General features: G+C 35.7%; 1 protein-coding gene across 1 annotated transcript in view; it reads left to right on the forward strand.

The window, feature by feature from the left end:
• Positions 1 to 22,750, forward strand: part of LOC122489601 (CD2 associated protein) — a 142,919-nt gene that overhangs the window by 81,364 nt on the left and 38,805 nt on the right. The window contains exons 6-11 of the mRNA XM_043591610.1: positions 8,047 to 8,234; positions 10,571 to 10,649; positions 11,042 to 11,136; positions 13,265 to 13,369; positions 18,563 to 18,599; positions 20,586 to 20,648. Coding sequence (XP_043447545.1) covers positions 8,047 to 8,234; positions 10,571 to 10,649; positions 11,042 to 11,136; positions 13,265 to 13,369; positions 18,563 to 18,599; positions 20,586 to 20,648 — 567 coding nt within the window. The remainder of the gene's footprint in view (positions 1 to 8,046; positions 8,235 to 10,570; positions 10,650 to 11,041; positions 11,137 to 13,264; positions 13,370 to 18,562; positions 18,600 to 20,585; positions 20,649 to 22,750) is intronic.

The raw sequence follows: 22,750 nt of genomic DNA on the forward strand, positions 1-22,750 counted from the left end.
TATCAAATGCTTTGTATTTTCATCAAGTTTCTACTTTGTTTTACTTTTCTTTAGCACTCAGTACAGCTCACATAAAGATTCCTTTTTTTTTCCCCAACAATTATATTTTAGGACTTTTGGTTATTTTAAGTCACTTTATTTGGAGGTATAAGCCATTAAGTGGCTTTTGCTATAGAGATTTAATACAAAAGGAAGAGAGAGTTTTAGGCTTAATAGGAAGACTTACTTGCTTGTTACGTTTTCTGACAGTGGCACACGTGAAATGTAGATACAATTTTTCTACAAGCTTAGCAATTCAAGGACAGTCTGACAGATGAAGTATATAGGCATTTGGTAAGATTTCTGTTTTCTCTGGTTATAAAACCTCCTGTTCACACCCAACCCCCTTCTCCATATACCTTTCTTCCTTTCTCCTCTCCCCTTCTCCTTCCATTCTTCCTTGTTGTGTTTAAGATGTTTTCCCTTTTGTTTTTTGTTCTGTGTTATCATGCTGTCTCTTAACTTGAATGGTGCTCAGTAATACATCTTTAAACTCATTAAAAATAAGAGCCACTGAGCCAGACACTGTCGAGCACTTTTATAGGAATCAGTTTAATCCTCATAGCAGTCTTATGAGAGTCTTGTTTTACAGGTGAAGACACTGGGCACATATAGTAGAGGAGGTGATATGAATTAGGCTGGTTTGACTCTGTGGGGCTTCTGGGTGACTCATTAGGTTAAACATCTGACTTCGGCTCAGGTCATGATCTCACGGTCGTGAGTTCGAGCCCCGCGTCGGGCTCTGTGCTGACAGCTCGGAGCCTGGAGCCTGCTTCAGATTCTGTGTCACCCTCTCTCTGACCCTCCTCCGTTCATGCTCTGTCTGTGTCTCTCAAAAATAAATAAACATTAAAAAAAAAAAAAGGTTTGACTCTAAAGTTCATGTGCTTTATCGCTATACTATATTGCCTTCCAACCATTGATTTAATAATATAGTAGTTTTGACAATTTTCAATGAGGTGAAAGCAATCAGCCTATCTATTAGTACTAGATAACTTTTAATATCTAGGCATTTATTTTAATGATATGCTTTAAGGACTCCTGTAAAGTTTACAGTCACTAAATCTAAAAGAAAATTTTCACTTTTGGTCATAATTCTAAAAACTGGAAATTGCACCTTAAAATCATTTGATGAAGTTGCATTTGTCAGAGTATGGTTTATTAATACCATAGATTGTTTCACTTTAAAAGGCCTCTCAGTAGGTACCTCATACTATTCTGTCTGAATATTGTTTTGTCTGATAGACTGGTTATTGAAGCTGTATATTACAATATTTAGACCACAGTTCTAGCAGTGAGGGAGTAAGACAGTGTGGAATTACTTTCCCACCTTAAAAACTGGGAAATTGAACAAATTATTGAAAACAAGTACTTTCAGGGGCGCCTGGATGGCTCAGTTGGTTGAGCATCCAACTCTTGATTTCGGCTTAGGTCATGATTCCAAGGTCATGAGATTGAGCCCCGCATTGGGCTTAGTCCTGAGCATGGAACCTGCTTAAGATTCTCCTTCCCTGCTCTGTCCCCCTCCTCTGTCTCTTTCCCCCTCCACCTCATGTCCCTCTGCCACTCTTCCCTTTTCACATGTGCTTTCTCTCTCTCTCGCTCTCAAAACAAAACAAAACAAAAACAACAACAACAACAACAACAACAACAACAAAAAACCCAAGTATTTTCAGAGTATAGGCAGCACAGGAATGAGATACTTGAGAAAAGGGCAAATAAGGAAAACCCTATCATTGTCCTGAATTTCTACCAGGAGGTAATATTTGGACTGTAGTGCAGGAAGAGTGAAATTCAACAGAAGGTTGTCAGTTTTGTTGAGGAGTTAGAGATTAGAGTTCAACCAAGCCAAGATAGTTAGAATTGTGGAACTGATTACCTGGAGAGAGGGAGAGAGAGGGAGAGAGAAAGTGAAAGTGAAAGTGCTCTAGCAATGTGATTACAGAGTTACCTTGAGTATTTGGCTGAATACCAATCTGTCATTGTATGGGGTGCGGCCTGGTGAGGTTAGATGTGAACAGTTTGTGAAGAGTAGTAATTACTGGGGATTAACATGAATAATTCCCAGAACTTAAACAAGGTCAAAAATTTTTGAATTCTCTCCATTTGGTTTTGAGAGACTTCATTGAATACATGGGTAACTCAGTGGAAGGGTGAAATGAGAGTAGATGGGTTTTCAAATAGCAGCTATTCTAGGTCTACCCTGAAAAAGCTTCACACTGGTATGCAGATACTTACCTGTTTGCTGGAAAAAGATCAGTTTTCTTTAATATAGGGTTTCTTAACTTTGTCCCTAATGACGTTTGGGCAGGATAGCTCTGCTTTTGGGGTCTATTCAGTGCATTGTAGAATGTTTATAAACATCTCTGATCTGTACCTGCTGAATATTAGTTGCACTCTTCAGCTATAATAACTAAAATTGTCTCCAGACACTGCTACGTATCTCTTGGGGTACAGAAGCACCCCAGGTTGAGAACCAGTGGTTTTTAAAGGATTAGAACAAGATCTAGCACTCACTGACATTGAATAAAATGAAATAACCAGCTATATATCTAAGAAGTAGCAAAATGTGACAATTTGGAGGAAAAATTGATTGATAGAAAGTGGACCACAAATGATGGAGTTGGCAACAAGAATGTTAAAATAACTATAAAAAAATGCTCAGCATGCTCAAGGAGGTAATCGAAAGTGTGAGCTTAATGAGGAGGGAAATAGAAGATATAAAAAAAGAACCAAATGGAACTGACTACTAGAGACAAAATACACAATGTCTGAAATGAATTCCTTCTTGTGGAATTTTGCCAGTAGAGCACGAAGAAAAAAATGATCGAACTTGAGAATGTAGTAGTAGACTGCATCCCAAGTGAAGCACAAAGAGCATAAAGACTGCAAAAAACTTGGGATAATTTTGAAGAGTCTAACATACATAGCTAGAGTTACAGAAAAAGAGGAGAGAGAAGGTGGTCAGGAAAAATATTTGAAGAAAGATATTAAAATATGTCCAATTTGATGCAAACTATAAATCCACAAATTCAAAAAGGGTAACCATACAATCCAGGGCTGGTAAAAGCACATCATAATTAAGTGCTAAAAATAAACAGTGAAGTGGAAAATTTCAGGAATTAGAGGAAAAAGGCACTTCAAGTAGAGAAGAATTAAGATAAAAATCCACAGAAAGGTGGCTCAGTCGGTTGAGCATCCAACTTTTGATTTCCACTCAGGTTATGATCTCACGGTTCATGAGATAGAGCCCTGTGTTGGGTTCTGCGCTGACAGCAAGGAGCCTGCCTAGGATTCTCTCTCTCCCTGTGTCACACAGAAGTCCGCTCTCTCTTTCTCTCTCTAAAAATAAATAAACTTAAAAATAAAAAAGATAAAAATCCACAGATAATCATCAGAAACTAAGTATGGTGGAAGGTAATGGAATGAGATCTTTGAAGTGTTGGAAGAAGAAAAGTGGTCAACCTAGAGTCCTATTTTTGTGAAAATACTCTTCAGAATAAAGGTGAGGTAAAAAAGTTTTCAGCCTGGGACACCTGGGGTGGCTCAGTCGGTTATGTGTCTTCCTCTTACTCTCAGCTCAGGTCTTGATCTCAGGGTCCTGAGTTCAAGCCCCGTGTTGGGCTGTGCACTGGGCAAGCGTGGAACCTGTTTTAAAAAAAGTTTTCAGCCAAAGAATACTAGAGAATTCATTACCAGCAGAATGCATCCTAAAGAAAAATTAAAGCAAATTGTCCAGGAAAAAAGTAAAATGATACTAGATGGGAACTTGTATCTATATAAGCAGAATGAAGAGTGACAAAAATAGAGGTAAATATGTGGATAAGCATAAAAGTTTCCCATTTTTAAATTTCTTTAAAAGATAATTGACTATTTAAAACAAAATAATATATCATGGGGAACATAATGTAGAAGTAAAATATAGGTATGTATGTATGACAATAGTAGTTCTAAACACAGAGGATGAAATGGAAATGTGCCCATTGTATGTGAAGTGGTATAGTGTTATTTGAATGTAGATTTTGTTGGGTTAAAGATGGCATATTATAAAGCTAGAGCAACCCCTAAGAAAGTAAAACAATGAGGAATAGCTGATAAATAATAAAATGAAGTGGTAAAAATTACTTAAAAAAAAAAAGACACGAAAATCAGCTCAAAATGGATTAAGGACTTCAACAAATACCTGAAACCATAAACCTCCTAGAAGAAAACCTAGGTGGTAAGCTCTTTGACATCAGTCTTGGAGATGAGTTTTTGGACTTGACTCCAAAAGCAAAGGCAACAAAAGCAAAAATGAACAAATGGGACTACATCCGTCTAAAAATCTTCTCCACAGCAAAGGAACCCATCAACGGAATGAAAAGGCAGCTTATGGAATGGGAGTAAATATTTGCAAATCATTTATCTTAGAAGACATTAATCTCCATATATATATATATATGTACATATATATGTACATATATATACATGTGTGTATATATGTATGTGTGTATATATGTATATATGTATATATACATATATACATGTGTATATATGTACATATATATACATATATATACACACATGTATACATACATATATACACACATATATATACACACATGTATATATATATAGAGAGAGAGCTTATCCAACTAAAAACCATTAAAAATGGGCAGAGGATCTGAATAGGTATTTTTTCAAAGATGATGTACAGATGCCCAATATATACATGAAAAGATGCTCAACATCACTAATATTCAGAGGAGTACAAACCGAAACCACAATGAAATATCACCTCACACCTGTTCAGATGGCTGTTATCAAAAAGACCAGAAGTGTTTGTGACGATGAGGACAAAAGGGAAGCGACCTGCACTGTTGGTGGGAATGTAAATTGGCACAGGCACTATGACAGTATGGAGGTTCCTCAAAAACTTAAAATTACCATGTGATCCAGCAATCCCACTTATGGTCATTTACCTAAAGAAGAGTAATACACTAACTTGAAAAGATATCTGCACCCTTGTGTTCATCACAGCATTATTTACATAATGGATAAAGAAAATGTATTATGGGGCACCTGGGTGGCTCAGTCAGTTGAGCATCTGACTCTCGGTTTTCAACTCTGGCCATGATCTTGCAGTTTGTGAGATCAGGCCCTGCGCTGATCTTGGAAGTCTCTCTCTCCTTCTTTCTCTACTCCTCTCCTGCTTATGCACTCTTGTGCACACACTCTCGTGTGTGCTCTCTATCAAAAAAAAAAAAAACAACATTAAATTAAAAAAAGAACATGTTATATATACACAATGGAATATTATTCAGCCACAGAATATAAAGAAATCTTACCATTTGCATCAACATGGATAAAACTTATAAGCAAAATAAGTCATGGATGACTTACAAATGAAATAAGTCAGACAGATGAAGACACATACTGTATGATCTCACTTAGATGTAGAATCTAAAAACACACTAAACTTAGAGATACAGAAAACATTGGTGGTTGCCAGAAGCAAGGGGTATAGGATGGGCAGAATGGGTGAAGGTGGTCAAAAGGCACAAACTTCCAATTATATATAAACATATATATATAAATTTATTATATATAAAAATAAGTTCTGGGGATGTAATGCAGAGTATGGTGACTGTAGTTAATAAAATTGTATATTTGAAAATTCATAGGAGAGAAGATGTTGAAAATTTTCGTTATAAGAAAAAAATTTATAACTGTATGGTGATAGATGTTAAGACTGGTGATCGTTTCACTACACACACACACACACACACACACACATACATGTATGGAATCATTATTTGTACACCTAAAACTAATATAGTGTTATATGTCAGTTATATCTTAATAAAAAAGGAGACAACAGAGCCCGCTGTCTCTATGTGCACATACTGAGGAAAGGCCATATGAGGGCACAGTGAGAAGGCAGCCATCTGTAAGTCAGGAAGAGAGATCTCACCAGAACCCAACATGCCAGCACTGATCTGGCTTCTAAACTCCCAAAATGAAAAAAATAAAAGTCTATTGTTAAAGCAAAAAACAACCCAAAACAAAAAGAGAGAGAAAGGAACAAAGATCAACTGGGTAAATAGAAAACAAATAGCAAGATAATGGATTTAAACCACATCAGTGATTACATGAAAATTAAGTTCTCTAAAAACTCTAATTGAAAAGGCAGTTGACTGGATAATATGCTTAATATGCTTCCTACCAGAAGCTCACTTGAAATATTAAGGTACTGGTTAAACGAAAGAAGAAAAAGGGAATTCAGTGCAAAGCATAAGAAATCTAGAATGGTTACATTAATGTCAAAGTGTATTTCAGGAAAAAAATATATTACCAGGGATAAAAAGGAACATTTCATAATGGTAGAGTCAATTCATAAAAATTATGTAACAATTCTAAAACTGCATTATTTAAAAAAAAATGTTTATTTATTTTGAGAGAGAGCAGGGGAGGGGAAGGGAAAGGTGGGGGGAGAGAGAATCCCAAGCAGGTTCCATACTCAGTGCAGAGCCTGATGTGGGACTCGATCTCACAACTGTGAAATCGTGACCTGAGCCGAAATCAAGAGTCAGATGCTTAACTGACTAAGCCACCCAGGCACCCCTATATGTGTAATCTAATACCAGAACTTCAAAGTACGTGAGACAGAGACTGCCAGAACTGAAACAGGCAAATCCGCACATAGATTTGAACATGCTTCTCTCATTAATTGATAGAAATTAGTGATGATGTAGAAAACTCGAATAATCAAATAAGTGGATCTAACTGATGTTTATGGATAGTTACCCTGGTAAGAGAATACACATTCCTTTGAAGAGTACATGGAATATTACCAGATACACCCTTAATGTTTGGGCATCAAAGAAGTCTCAGAAAACTTAGAAGATTTCAAGTCCTATGAAGTAGGTTTTGTGAATACAATGGAATTATTTTAGTAATAGATATTTGGGAAATCCTCAGTTACTTGGAAACTAAACAATATTTGTAAGTAACCTGTGGGTCAAAGAAGAAATTGTGAGGGAAAAAACTGGTTTTTCAAATGAAAAAAATGGAAACAATCAAAATTTGTGGAATGCAGGTAAAACAGCACCTATGGAGAAATTTATTGCTTTCAATGCTAATACTAGAAAAGAAAAAACTAATGTCCATGATCTAAGTTTTTATCTGAAATCAATAAAAGAAGAGCAAAGTAAACCTGAAATAATTTGGAGCAGGAAATGAGAGCAAGAAACTATGAAATAAAAAACAAGCCAACATTCAAGAAGATCAACAGTTGAGTTTTTTGAAAAGATACAAAATTGATAAAGGTCCAATGACTGATTGAAGAAAAAAGAAAATATTACTGTCTGATTAATAACCAGATGTGAATGTCACCACAGATCAGACATTAAAGGGATAAGGAAAAAATATACTCATGAATTTGATAACTTAGATGGAAAAATTCCTTGAATAGTACAACTTCTCAACAAATAGAAGTAATACAAAGTCTGAGTAGCATATGAAGAAATTTGAATTAATTATCAAAAGTCTTCACACAAAATACTGAATCCTATCAAGCATTTAATCTTTTTTTAAAAAATATTTGTCTATTTTTAGGAGAGTGCAAGTGGGGGAGGGGCCGAGAGGGAGACAGAGGGTCTGAACCAGAACCAGGCTTTACGCTGACAGCCTGACAGCAGCGAACCTGTGCAGGGCTTAAACTCACCAGCTGAAGCGTGAGCTCATGGCCTGAGCTGAAGTCAGATGCTCAGCCAACGGAGCCACCCAGGCGCCCCCTTCATTTCTTAATTAGCATTTTACTAATTGAATATACCTAAAATTGATACCATCTTAAACAGTATCCAAAAAATGCAGTATAAGCGTATCTTACTTTTTTGGATATTTTAGTACTCTGTCATTTAACTTTATTTTATCATTTTTAATTAGGCATAGGATGTAAACAATATGGGAGGGAAATATCACGATCTTTGTAATTCTGCATTCTTCAAAAGCAAACTATTCTTTCAGAAAATGTTTTCGCTGGGCCTACCTCACCCTCAGCGTCTCTGGGCAGTGGGAATGAGGCTGCACTGGGATCAGTCACACAGCCAAAGAAAATTCGAGGAATTGGATTTGGAGACATTTTTAAAGAAGGCTCTGTGAAACTGAGGACGAGAACATCTGGCAGTGAAGCAGAAGAAAAGAAAACAGAAAAGGTAATAATGGTGAACTTAGATTAACTCTACTTAACTCTCTCATGAAGCACTTTTTAAGGTGTAAGTCAGTTTGCAACTCTGTTACACACCCTTTTTTGAAATTGCTAATAATTGGTTATGATTGAGACGACTGTGAGAAACTGTTTTCAGCATTACACTGATTAATGTTTATGTTTGATTCTTATAAAATGAGAATGTTTATTGGTATTAATACCAACTTTTCTAAGTTTTTAGTTACCATAGGTAAAAATGGAAAGGGCAGGAGTTTTTTTGTTTTGTTTTGTTTTTTGCCTTTTTTTAAAGCTAAAATTACATACTTTTTCTTTAAATTTGAAATAGGCCTAAGATGGGTCATTTTAAAATGGATTCACAATGAGGTATTAAGTTAATTAGGCACTACTTAACTCTCCTCTGGATTGTTGGCAGTGGTGAAATTTGCTTCTCCTCTAAATGTATGGAGAACTTTGTTTTTCATTAGCATTTTGATGGCATTATGAAATAAATCAAAATGAATGTACCATAAATTATAACATCTAATAATAGGTTTCAAAGATTTTTTTTTTTTAAGTTTTATTTATTTGAGTAATCTCCCACCAGGTGTTGGGTTTTAATTCACAACCCTGACATCAAGAGCTGTACGATCCTCTAACCAAGCCATGCAGGCACCCCTTTAGTAACAGATTTTGAAATAAACTAATAATGTTTTGTTTTGGGGGAAAAGAGCTACAATTTTTAGAACATGAATTTCAAGGCTGTTTTTTGAGGTTCACACCTTAGAGGTACAGATTGAGTACTTCAGTTAAGAGGTTTTCCTGTTGACTTTTAGGGCATTGTTTCATTTTAGTTCTCAGTTGTATGTCTGTATTTAAGTTTTAAGAGTTGAAAGTATTTCAGTATTTACTTACCTAGTTCCGCTATATTTCACTTATTAGACTGATTTGGTTGGTGAAATATATTCTCAAGTTTTCTTCTAAAATGGTTAGTTTCCACATATTTTTTCTTTCCCAGTTTGCTACATATATTTTCATGTAATAATGATTTGGGTTCAGGAAAGAGAACTTGTACTTTCTACCCTACCCTCTCCTAGCTCTGAGACTGTGGCAGTAAGATTATGGGGCCTAATTGGTTCTTGGTTTTGATACCTTGATTCAAGGTAAAGATTGGAATTCTTGTGGTTTTTGGAATGGTTGTATAGCCAGCCATATAATAGCCAGGGATGCTGGAGAAGCACTGTTTGCATTATGAAGGACATTAGATAATCTGGGGCTCCTTTCTAACTTTAAAGCTTATGATTCATAACGAATAATTTTATTTAGTTAATGATTACACTAATACTCTTTCAGTTGCCACTTACAATGTTCACTACTCAAGAGTAACTGTTAGTGAGAGTCCTCTCAAATATCACCCTATTTGAGAGCCTTGCAAGCCTTGCTTTTTGATCACTGATCCAGGAATTGATAGAGAGCACATTTGCTATATTTGTAGGTGATTGATATCAGATTAGAAGAAATGATGGTTAGACTTGTGAAAAATTAAAGTGAGTATCTTAAAAGAGAAACAGAACACACAGTGATAGGTAAATTAGTAGTATATTTAGATTTTTAACTAATGAAAGCTAAGGTCAAAAGTAATGTTCTTTCTGGGGAGAGAAGTCAAGGAAAACACTAGTATGAAGGACTTACTTTAGTCAATTACAATGTAAAATTTTCTACTGACTATAGTTGTAAGGGTGGTAACATTACCTAGGTGTTTTCATTCAGATAGCAGCAATGAAGTATAAAGACCTTTTTTTTTCTTTTTTTTTTCTCTATCCCCAAGTTTAGTGCTGTGGTTTAAAAGCCCACTTTCTAGAGTCAGACTTCCTCTGGCTCACTACTAAATTCAAATCCAGGCTCCACTACTAAATTACTGTTAAGGTGGGCAGGTTTCTTAACTGCTTCCTAGTCTGTAAGAGGAACGAATAATAATGCTTACTTTATACAGATTATTCAGAGGATTAAGTTATAAGGTATGTAAAGTGTTTAGCTAAGGAGTTCCTACTCAGTACATTTTCAGGTGCTATTATTTTTATTTATTTTGGAGGTTTAACATTAAGTGACACTTATGGGTATTATGGGTATCAGAATGTGTATTATTCTTAAGATAGGAAGTTTTAAAAATTTGAAGTTCTGAGCTATCATTTCAGTAGTTTTGTTATCTCTGTCTTTTCAGTCACATTACTAACCTGGCTGTAAGTACCATTAGGGAAGGCTGGCTTACTGCAAATGAAAATTTTGTTTAATACTGTTATCTTAATTCTCACTTAAAATAGTTGATACCATCCTTTTCTTTTCTAGCCCTTAATTATACAGTCAGTAGGATCCAAAACTCAGAGTGTGGAGATAACAAAAACAGACACGGAAAGTAAAATTAAAGGTAAATTTTTGAATAAAATTTTCATGTTGGGAAAGAAGCATGCTCAAATGTATTATTAGATTTTTTGAAACTGTATATCAACACTGTACTACTTGATCAGAGTATTAGATCCTACTAGAGGTAAGCACTGCAGGGTCAAAGAGTTCAGTGTGCTTTGTTCACGGATGTATCTCCCTACAGTTAGAACCAGCGCCTAGAACATATTAGCACTAGGAACTATTTGAAAGTGTGAATTAATGAAATTGTTACTTAATTCAGTATATAGTGTCGGCCGACATTATTCATCTTTAACAGCTTCTAGTGTACTTTTTTTAACACAAAGTAGAGGCTTAATAAGTATTGTTAAAAGAACCAATTTATTTAATCTGCATTATTTACTTTCTTTATTTTAGCTAAGGAATATTGTAGAACATTATTTGCCTATGAAGGTACTAATGAAGATGAGCTTTCTTTTAAAGAGGGAGAGATAATCCACTTGATAAGTAAGGTAAGATACTTGTCAGGTGTTTGGTGAATTATTTAATTTATTCATTCTTCTATTTCCCCGTACAATGTAAGCTCTGGAGGAGCTGGGATTTTGTCTTGTTTCTGTGTCCTGAGAACATGACACATGGTAAATTCTCAGAAAGTTTTTTTTGAGTAGATTTTTATTGTCTGTTTGTATAATAATTGATGTTTTGGGGATTACTTTTGCCATCCTGTTATATTTTCTCTCTAGCCCCAGCTCCTCTAAGTTTCTGTTCTCACTTCCTAGTTTACCCCATTACATTTTTTTTGCATCTAATGCTTTTTGTATCGTTTATAATATAACAAGAAAAAGAATGGGGCCCCTGGATGGCTCAGTCGTTTAAGTGTCTGACTCTTCATTTCAGCTCAGGTCATGATCTCACGGTTCATGGGATCGGATAGAGCTCTGCATCTGGCTCTACACTGACAACAGGGGAGCATGGTTGGGATTATGTTCTTCCTCTCTCTCTCTCTCTCTCTGCCCTTCCCTCACACCCACACTCTCTCTCCCTCTCTCTCTTTCTCTCAAAAATAAACTTTAAAAATTAAAAAAAAAAATGAATAGGGAAACAATTCCATCAATATTGTAGACGTTTATGAGACCATACTGTGTTTGGAAAATGATGTAGCTATTTCAAAGAGTTAAGTAGTTTTATAACTTAGAATGAATTATGGAAAAAGAAAAAGAAAGCCCAGGAGTATTTGGGTCTGGGCAGAATCCTTTAACTATTTTTTGTTGTTGTTATTGTTTTATTTTTGAGAGAGTGCAAGCGAGGGAGTGGCAGAGAGAGGGGGCTCTGCACTGACAGCAGTGAGCCTGATGTGGGGCTCAAACTCACAAACCGCTTGATCACGACCTGAGCTGAAGTCAGATGCTCAACTGACTCAGCCACACAGGTGCCCCTGTAACTATCCGTAATACAAGAAAACTATAAATAAAATACAGTTTTTGTTAATGACTATATAGCACAATTTCTGAAAAATTTTCCCTGTCTTAAATTGACTTTGTTATCGGATGGTTTAGTATATGTAATTTTTAATATCCATACAGTTTTGGACTGGTTGCACCTTATTTCTCATGGCCAGGTGGTATTTAGAAGGAATTGTAGAATAACTTGTTAATTTCTAGAGAAATGAATAATATGATTTGTTTTGGTATATAAAGTGTTAAGAATGTTAAGTAAGATACAGGTTAGAAAGTCATAGTCTGTGTCCACCCTCTTCTCAGCACTTTGTCCTTTCTCTTCGCTGAAAACCATTTATCCTCATAAACCAAATTTTAAAATTATTTGACTCCTTTGTTTTTTATTTATTTTTTAACGTTTATTCATTTTTGAGAGAGAGAGACATAGAGCGTGAGTGGGGAGGGACAGAGAGAGAGGGACACGCAGAATCTGAAGCAGGCTCCAGGCTCTGAGCTGTCAGCACAGAGCCCGATGCAAGACTCGAACTCACAAGCCGTGAGATCATGACCTGAGCCAAAGTTGATGCTTAACCAACTGAGCCACCCAGGTGCCCCTAAAATTTTTGACTCATTAAAAAAAAAAATCCCAATTTTATAACTACTGCTGGAAGTAATGTATGGGTAATATTTGCTTTTTAGGGAGGACCTTATGATCTGTTTAACTCTTTTTTTTTCTTTTTCATAAAAAAAATTTTTTAATGCTTATTTTTGAGAGGGAGAAACAGAATGTGAGTGGGAGTTGGGGAGGGGTGGGAAGGAGACATAGAATCTGAAGCAGGCTCCAGGCTCTGAGCTCGAGCCCACAGACTGTGATATCATGACCTGAGCCACAGTCACACGTTCAACCAACTGACCCACCCAGGCTCCCCAACCCTTTTTTTTTCTTGTAAAAATAATGGAATTCAGTATTTTTATATTTTGTTGTGAACTTTTTTCTTATTTAAAGATAACACCTATTATTAATATTATATAATATTTTGCATTGTGAATGTTATATTTATTATTATATTTCAATTTTAAATATAATACTTGTGTATAGTTTACAGTATTTATATAAATAAGTTTATATAATGTTTAATAAGTAAATATATATTTAAATAATATAAAATTAATATAATTATTTGATTTTTCATTTGCATTATAGGAGACTGGAGAAACTGGCTGGTGGAAGGGTGAACTTAATGGGAGAGAAGGAGTATTTCCAGATAATTTTGCTATTCAGATAAATGAACTGGATAAAGACTTCCCAGTAAGCTTTTGTTTTTCAATGATGATAACTATTTAATGAACCTTTGGCCAGTATTTCTTTACAGTTTTGTTTGCATTATTACTGAACAACTTTATGAGGCGGTTTCCAGTTTATATATTCAGGTAAAATTGATTTGAGCTGTAGTAAAACTAAAGAATATTTCAGTTCTGTGCTTTATTTCAGGTTTTCTTTCCCCACTGACTATATTGAAAAGTAACCTTAGACTTTATTACTTTATTATAATTTAAAGAAAAAAGTCTCTCATACTAGTTAGACAAATTAACACTTGCCTGGAAGAATTTATACTTTAATTGTACTTTTGTTGAAAATCTTATTTTAAGGAACTGTTAATCTTACTATATTACTCTGTAGTGCATTTTTGGGAGGGTAAGAAGCAGTCTTTGCTTTCTTACAAGACTTAAGACCTCTGTCTCACTTCTTACAGTGAATAAAGTGAGGCTGAGTCATTCATCAGTGATCTTTTGCTTTTCTGCAACTTGATTCCTTTTTCCCCCATGGAAGAATGGATCTAATTGAGGATTGATTGATTGACTGAAGTATAATTACATACAGTGTCCTATTGGTTTTAGGTATTGTAGATCATAAGGTTTAGATATTTTTATATACTACAAAATGGCACCCGTGATAAGTCTAGTTATCATCTATCACCATACAAAGTTATTATAACATTATTGACTATATTCTCTATGTTGTTCATTACAGCCCCATGACTTAGTTATTTTATAACTGGAAGTTTGTACTTCTTACTCCCCTTAATCTTATTTTATCTGCTCCCTATTTCACCTTCTCCCTTATGGTCACCAGGAGTTTGTTTCCTATGTCTATGGGAGTCTATTTCTGTTTTGTTTATTCTTTTGTCTTGTTTTTTAGATTCCACATATAAGTGAAATCATACAGTATTGTCATTACTGTCTGACTTATTTCACTTAGTATATTATTGTGTAGGTCCATCTGTGTTGTCACAAATGGTAAGATTTCATTCTTTTAATGGCTGAGGAGTATTCCATTGTGTATGTATACATTATATATAATATATTATCTTCCAGTAGTGAACAGTTTTACTTCTTCCTTTCCAATTTGGATGCTTTTCTTTTTCTTGCCTAATTGCTATGGCCAAGGTTTCTAGTACTATGTTGAATAAGCATGGGGGAGTCCTTGTCTTATTCCTGATCCTAGAGGAAAGCCTTTTAGCTTTTCACCATTGAGTATGATGTTAACTGTGGGTTTGTCATGTATGGACTTTATGGTTTTGATGTACATTCCTTCTATACCCACTTTGTTGAGAGAGTTTTTATAAATGGATATTGTATTTTTTTAAACAGTCTTTCTGCATCTGTTAAGATGATATGATTTTTATCCTTCATTTTGTTAAAATGGTGTGTTATGTTGATTGATTTGCAAATGTTGAGTCATTCTTGCATCCCTGAAATAAGTCCCACGTGATCATGGTATATGATCCTTTTGACATATTGTTCAATTCATTTTGCTAATATTTTGTTGGCGATTTTTACATCTATATTCACCAGGGATATTGCCTGTAATTTTCTTTTTGTGTGTGTGATATCTGACTGGTTTTGATATCAGGGTAATGCTGGCCTCGTAAAATGAGTTGGGAAGCATTCCTTCTTCTTCGATTTTTTGGAATAATTTGAGAAGGATAGTTACTAACTCTTTAAATGTTGGTAGAATTCATCTGTGAAGCTCTCTGGTCCTGGACCTTTGTTTCTGGGAGTTTTAAAATTACTGATTGAATTTTATTATTTGTAATTGGTCTATTTATTATTTTTTTGTAATCAAGTCTTGGAACCCAGAAGAAATGGATACATTTCTAGAATCATACTTTTTATGTGGTTATCATGATTATCCATTTCTTCTGTGTTTGCCAATTTGTTGGCATGTAATTGTACTAATTTCTTAGGATCCTTTATATTTTTATCGTGTCAGTTATAGCTTCTCGTGTTTAATTTATTTATTTGGGTCCTGTCTTTTTCTCTTCATGATTTTGACTAGAGGTTTATTGATTTTGTTTATCTTTTCAGTAATCTGGTTTTAATTTCATTGATCTTGTCTGTTTTTCAATCTCTGTTTCATTTTATTTCTGCTTTGGTCTTTGTTCTCCTAACTTGGGGTTTTGTTCTTTTTCTATTTTCTTTACATGTAAATTAATACTGTTTATTTGGGAATTTTCATATTTCTTGAGATTGCTATAAACTTGTCTGTTAGAACTGCTTTTGATGTGTTCTATAGGTTTGAAAGTTGTGTTTCTATTTTTCATTTGTTTCAACATAGTTTTTTATTTTCTCTTTGATTTCTTTGTTGACCCATTGATTGTTTAGTAACATTGTTTAGTCTCCATATGTTTGTGCTTTTCCAGGTTTCTTCTTGCAGTTAATTTCTAATTTCATACCGTTGGGGTTGGCAAAGATACTTGTTATGATTTCAGTCTTTGGAATTTATTTCTTATTAATTTTTTTTTTTTACTGTTTGTTTTTGAGAGAGAGAGAGAGAGAAAGGGAGGGAGGGAGAGAAAGGGACAGAGAGAGAGGGAGGCAGAGACTGAAGAAGGCTCCAGTCTCCGTACTGTCAGTTCATGGCCTGAACTGAAGTTGGACACTTAACTGACTGAGCCACACAGGCGCCCCTAACTTTTGCCATTTTAATTATAATATATCTTTGTATGGCTCTCTTTGGTTTCATCTTGTTTGGAACTCTCTGTACTTCCTGGACATGCATGTCTTTCCTTTACTAGGTTAAGGATGTTTGTAGCCATTATTTCTTCAAACAGATTTTCTGTCTCTTATTTTTATCCTTCTGAAACCCCTACAATGTGAATGTTAGTACAATTATTGTCATTTCTGAAGTCTCTTAAACTATTCTCATTTTTTAAAAATTCTTTCTTCTTTTGCTGTTCTGATTGGGTGATTTCCACTATTCTATCTTCCATTCAGGTGATCCATTCTTCCTTATGCTCTAATCTGTTGATGTCCTCTAGTGTATTTATTAGTTCAGTTATTGAAATTTTCAGCTCTGACTGCTTTTTGGTACCTTCTTATATTTTCTACCGCTTTGTTAAGGTTCTTACTGTATTTCTTCATTCTTCTAAGTTGAGCAAGCATCTTTATGACCATTACTTTGAATTGCTTATCAAGTAAATTAATTACCTCTATTAGGGTTTTTTTTTCTGAGGTTTTATGTTGTTCTCTTGTTTTGAACATTCTGTTTCCTTATGTTGTTTGTCTTTCTGCATTTGTGTCTGTAAATTTGGCAGAACAGCTAACTCTTGGTCTTGAAGGAGTGGCCTTATGTAGCAGTCCCCTTTGTTTACTGTGTATGCCAACAGGATTTGGTTGGGCAGTTGGAGCTGGAGTAGGCGTGAGCTAGGGTTGCCCTGGGGCTTGCTACAATGGGTCACATGGGCAGGATGGCTGCGGCTAGAGCTGGCGCAGACTCGTTGGTGTATGACTTGAGCTGGTGTGGACATGGGACCAGGCATTCCAATGTACTCTGTGCCAGGGCCACACGGGCGGGAGGGCTTGAGCTGTTGTGTGCAGGCCTGGGGTATGCTGGAGCTTCCAGGGCCACCTTGTTGGGATGGCTAGAGCTGGGGCTGGCAAAGGCAATAGGCTGTCTTGGTGGGAAAGCTGATCTGGGTTAGGGGCCTGGGACTTGCTGGGGCAGTTTTAATAGGCCAGCAAGAGTGCCTGGACTCTGCTTTCATTGGCACTGTCAAAGTAGAGTGTTGGGAAAGAAATAGTGGCAATTTCAGGCATCTCCGACCCTGGAGAGAGTTCTAGCAGTTCCTTCCACCATTTGGCAGAAGCTCTATGGTCTTCACTTATAGTCTAGTTGCCCTTTAAATTGCTCTTTTGTTTCTGTGCCCCAGGGCAGGTGTGTCTGCTTGGGACCCTCAATGATACCCCCTACTGCAAGTCCTTACATCTGGGGTGTGTTTTGTGTTGTTACCTTGTCTCCTACTGTTCTCTGTGTGGTCCCTCTGTTGTTTGTTGTACAGAAGCTGTTCAGTCCACCCTCAATTTTTAAGGAAGAATTGCTCTGTATGTAGGTGTAGTTTTATCATGTCCACGAGAGAAGGTCAGTTCAGAGTCTTCCTATTCCCTCATCTTGGACTGCCTCCTCCTTGCTCCTTTTCTAATGGAGTTGGAGAGCAGACACTGAGAGCAAGATGGTCTGCTGGATTTTATTTAAGCCAATGTTGAAATTTCCAAACTTTGCAGTCTTTATGTAGTTAAGTGAATCACTAGAGGTTACTCTATGGGTTAATGCTGTCTGAGGCCCTTCTTTTGCTCGATTTCATTCAGTATTCAGCCTTCCGGGTGCTTTATTTTTATACCCAAGGAACACATTATTTGGGAGGGCTTATTTGGTGTTCATACAGCACTATCAGTTAATTTTAATTTGGGAAAACCTGATTCACATGTCTCAAGTTTTTGATGTCATTAAGTCTTAAAAATGAATAAATGCTAAACCCAACAAATTTGAATAAATTGAAGAAAAACAGGCTTTTTCCTTGAATCTTCTCTTTGAGAGTTCTGAAGAATGAAGAGTATAAGCTAGATATATTTATTAGGTGACTCTTTTTTTTTGTTGTTGTTTGTTTTAAAAACAGTCTCTTCTCTCTCCTTTTCCCCAGTACTCAGCTGTTAAAGAGAGGTAAAATTGTGCCTTGGAATCTTAAAGTAGGGGAGGCAATAATGAATATTTTTGATTATCATTTTGATTTTTTTAATGCTTCTTTATTTTAGAGAGAGAGAGAAAGAGTAGGGGAGGAGCAGAGAGGGAGTCAGAGCATCCAAAACAGGCTCCGTGCCGAAAGGAGGGAGCCTGATGTGGGGCTTGAACTCACAAATTGTGAGATCATGACCTGAGCCAAAGTTGGATGCTTAGTCGTCTGAGCCACCCAGGTGCCCCTGATTATCATTAAGATTTTTTAGATTTATCATAATCACTGGTAAGTTTTGACATATTTGAATTTTGATCAAGAAGGCATTTGTTCTAATAGAATAAGTTTTTTGTCAGTGGCCTTTTGGTTGTTAAGATCTTACTATTTTATAACAGATACTCATATAATTTAGATTATTAACGATCAGAAGTTATTTTAAGCATATGTAAGATGTAAGTATTCACATATTTTTACCATTGTTATTTTAATAGAAACCAAAGAAACCACCACCTCCTGCTAAGGGTCCAGGTATGTAGGAAACACATTATTCAGTTTGCTGTTTTTCATATTTTCAAGTTATAAAATGGTGAAATTGGATTTTAAGTAAACCATTTATTTATATGAGCAAAAACCAAATATGATGTAATATATACAAATTCTAGAAATACATAAAAATTGAGTGTTCACATGCATTAAGTCTGTATTTTTTAAGTATAAATTGTATACAATAGGATGTTAAAAATAATTTGTATACTTTAGTTATGACTTGTCATATTTCCCCCCCCCACACACACAATTTAAGTTTATTAGTCTTGAAAGAGAGAAAGAGAGCAAGCAGGAGAGGGCCAGAGAGAAAGAGGGAGAGAGAGAGAATCCCAAGCAGGCTCTGCACTGTGCAGAGCTTGATGTGGGGCTCGAACCCATGAACTGTGAGATCATGACCTGAGCCGAAATCAAGAGAGGGACCCTTTGAGCCACCCACGTGCCCCTGTCATTTCTAATTAAGAAAATTGACCAAGTTTAAATGCATTTAGAATAGTATACTTCAGGGGCAACTGTGTGGGTCAGTTGGTTAAGCGTCCAACTTCTGCTCAGGTCATGATCTTGCAGTTTGTAGGTTCAAGCCCCATGTTGGGCACTGCTGACAACTAAGAGCATGGAGCCTGCTTTGGATTCTATGTCTCCCCCTCTCTCTACCCTTCCCCCACTCATATTCTGTCTCTCAAAAACAAAAATAATTTTTAAAAATTAAAAGAATAGAATACTTAATATATTGACCTGACTAATTAGTTATTCCACTTTTTCACATTAAATTCATTTGTTAATGTCTCATATAAATACTAATTATTTGTATTTCTTCAGAGAGTATGCTGAAGGGTTAAACAAACTCGAAGAGTTTATTTTTATTTTTTTAAGCAGTTGAATATATTATGGTATACTTAGAAGAGTTTTCCAGAGTTACAGTTTCATAATCTGGCCCTTTATCTATTTCTGTAAGTTTTAGATCCTAATTTCATTTCTTCTCCTTTTTTTCTTTTTTTTTCTTTTCTTCTCTTTTTCTTTTTCTTTTTCTTTTTCTTTTTCTTTTTCTTTCTCTTTCTCTTTCTCTTTCTCTTTCTCTTTCTCTCTTTTTGTTTCTCTTTTTCTTTTCTCTCCTCTTCTGTTACTTTCTAGTTTTTTGTTTTCTTTTTCTCTTCTCTTCTCTTCTCTTCTCTTCTCTTCTCTTCTCTTCTCTTCTCTTCTTTCAAGGGGGTGGGAGGGGGAGGGGCAGAGAGATGGAAAGAGAGAATCCCAAGCAGGCTCTGAGCTGTCAGCATGGAACCCGATGTGGAATTTCATCTCACAACCAGGAGAAGATCATGACCTGAGCCCAAATCAAGAGTCCACATTTAACTGAACCACCTAGGTGTCCCTAGCCCCTAATTTTTGATTTTTATAAGTGAGGTAGAATTATTTTCTTGAAAGATTTGCTCTTTTAAGAAATAATACAGGTCCTTTCCTACTCCAAGTTTTCATCTTTGTGTTTGCTGACTTAATCCCAGAGCAAGGAAAGCATAAGTTAAAAGTAATTTTTATGGAAGTTGGTGTTCCAGGCTTTTTATTCACTAGTCATATTGGGGCTTTCAAAATTTAATTAAAGTTAAATCAAATAAAATATTGAATTCCCCAGTCACAGTAGTAGTATTTCAAGTCAACACACTCAGTATTGATAACACAAAAATAGAATATTTCCATCATCATGGAAAAGTTCTACTGGAGAGTGGTGTTGTAGAGGGTATGAACACCTTCATTTGGCAAAGAAGGAACTGAGACCAGAGTTACTACTCAGCCATGTAATGGTGGTAGGTGCAGGATTAGATAGTTAGCCTAGTGATTATGGTACATTGTTGTTTCTGTTAAGTCATGTTTTCCTCTGATGTTATTTTTAAACTGACCTTTTCTGCTTAGTAGTATAATTGTTTTTGTGCTTTGAAACTAATTTTTTTAAGTACTAATTTTGGCTTTTTTCCTTAGCTCCAAAGCCTGAGCTAATAGCTACAGAAAAGAAGTATTTTCCTATAAAGCCAGAAGAAAAAGGTAAGGGTAATTCTTCCACTTTCAGAAAAATAATTCTTCTTTGGATTTGCCATTGTAGATAATAATATCTCTCCACATTGATTGATTTACACTGATTTTTTTTATTATTAAATATAATTTATTGTCAAATTGGTTTCCATACAATACCCAGTGCTCATCCCAACAGGTGCCCTCCTCAATACCCATCACCTACCCCCCCCTCCCTCCCACCCCCCATCAACCCTCAGTTTGTTCTCAGTATTTAAGAGTCTCTCATGGTTTGCCTACTTCCCTCTCTGTAACTTTTTCCCCCCTCTTCCCCTCCCCCATGGTCTTCTGTTAAGTTTCTCAGGATCCACATATGAGTGAAAATATATGGTATCTTTCTCTTACTGACTTATTTCACTTAGCATAATACCCTCCAGTTCCATCCACGTTGCTGCAAATGGCAGGATTTCATTCTTTCTCATTGCCAGGTAGTATTCCATTGTGTATATAAACCACATCTTCTTTATCCATTCGTCAGATTTACACTGATTTTTAACAACTGTTCAGTATTTATTTGGAGTTTTCTGGGAGGAAGTACTTTATCAAGAGTGATAGGAAATTAAGGTTTTATTCAAACTGATACCAATTTACATTCATTAAAAAGTTAAACTATTACTTCAGTAAGGTTATAGTATTTCATTATATTATTATTATTATTTGTTTTTTCAAAAAATAACGAAAGTAAGCATTAAATAGTTATACTTTATCTTTTTTGCAGTCTCAAAATAAATTTTAAAAAATTCTTAGGTGTAAGAGTGAGTTATGGGGTGCCTGGGTGGCTCAGTCAATTGAGCATCCAACTTCGGCTCAGCTCATGATCTCCCTCTGTGTGGACAGCTTGCTCAGAGCCTGGAGCCTGCTTTGGATTCTGTGTCTCCCTCTATTTCTTCCCCTTTTCTGCTCATGCTCTCTCTCTGTCTCTCAAAAATAAATGAATGTTAAAAAAAAATTTTTTTAAAAGTGAGTTCTAACATGGAAGTGATTTGTTATGTATTATTTAATTTTCACTGTCTGTATTTGTCATATAAACTTGGAAAGTATTCCAAGGTACCATATCTATTTTGTTAAAAACATCATTTTGTTTTGTTATTATTAATTTGGAGAAAATAACTATTTCTCTTTGTGTACAGAAAGATCTGCAATGGTTATATCTAGTATTTTAGGTTATATATACAGTTGACCCTTGAGCAGCATGGGTTAGAACTGCACAGGTCTAGGGGCGCCTGGGTGGCGCAGTCGGTTAAGCGTCCGACTTCAGCCAGGTCACGATCTCGTGGTCCGTGAGTTCGAGCCCCGCGTCGGGCTCTGGGCTGATGGCTCAGAGCCTGAAGCCTGCTTCCCATTCTGTGTCTCCCTCTCTCTCTGCCCCTCCCCCGTTCATGCTCTGTCTCTCTCTGTCCCAAAAATAAATAAACGTTGAAAAAAAAAATTAAAAAAAAAAAAAAAGAACTGCACAGGTCCATTGGTACGTGAATTTTTTTCGATAAATAGGATACAGCACTGTAAATGTACTTTTCTTGATTTTATTAATAACTTTTTCTTAAGCTTAATGTATTATAAGAATAGAGTATATAATGTACATAACATATAAAATATGTGTTAATTGGCTGTTTATGTTATTGGTAAGGCCATTTATTCAACAGTAGGCTTTCAGTTAAGTTTTGGGGAGTCAAAAGTTATATTCAGGTAACTGTGTTCAGCTGTGTAGGGTATTGGTACCCCTAACCCTTGTGTTGTTGACTGTACAAGCAAAACCTTGAATACTATTTTAGAATGCTTCTGTTTCTACTGCCAGTATCGTTTCTGCCTATCCTTGTGTGTTGCCTGCAGTGTTCCTGTATTCTCTTAACTGATTTCTCTCACTTTAGTCCCATGTCTGGCTTCTATTTCATAGTTTTGCCAGATTCATTTTTTAATAAACTATTTTCTAGAACAGTTTTAGATTCACAACAAAATTGAGCAGTAACTACACAGAATTCCCATACACTCCTTGCCCCACACTTGTACTGCCTCCCCCACTATCAACATCCTGCACCAGAGTGGACCTCCACTAACACATTTATCACCTGAAGTCC

This window comes from Prionailurus bengalensis, chromosome B2 (genome assembly GCF_016509475.1).
Source record: "Prionailurus bengalensis isolate Pbe53 chromosome B2, Fcat_Pben_1.1_paternal_pri, whole genome shotgun sequence".
NCBI classification, from domain to species: Eukaryota; Metazoa; Chordata; class Mammalia; order Carnivora; family Felidae; genus Prionailurus; species Prionailurus bengalensis.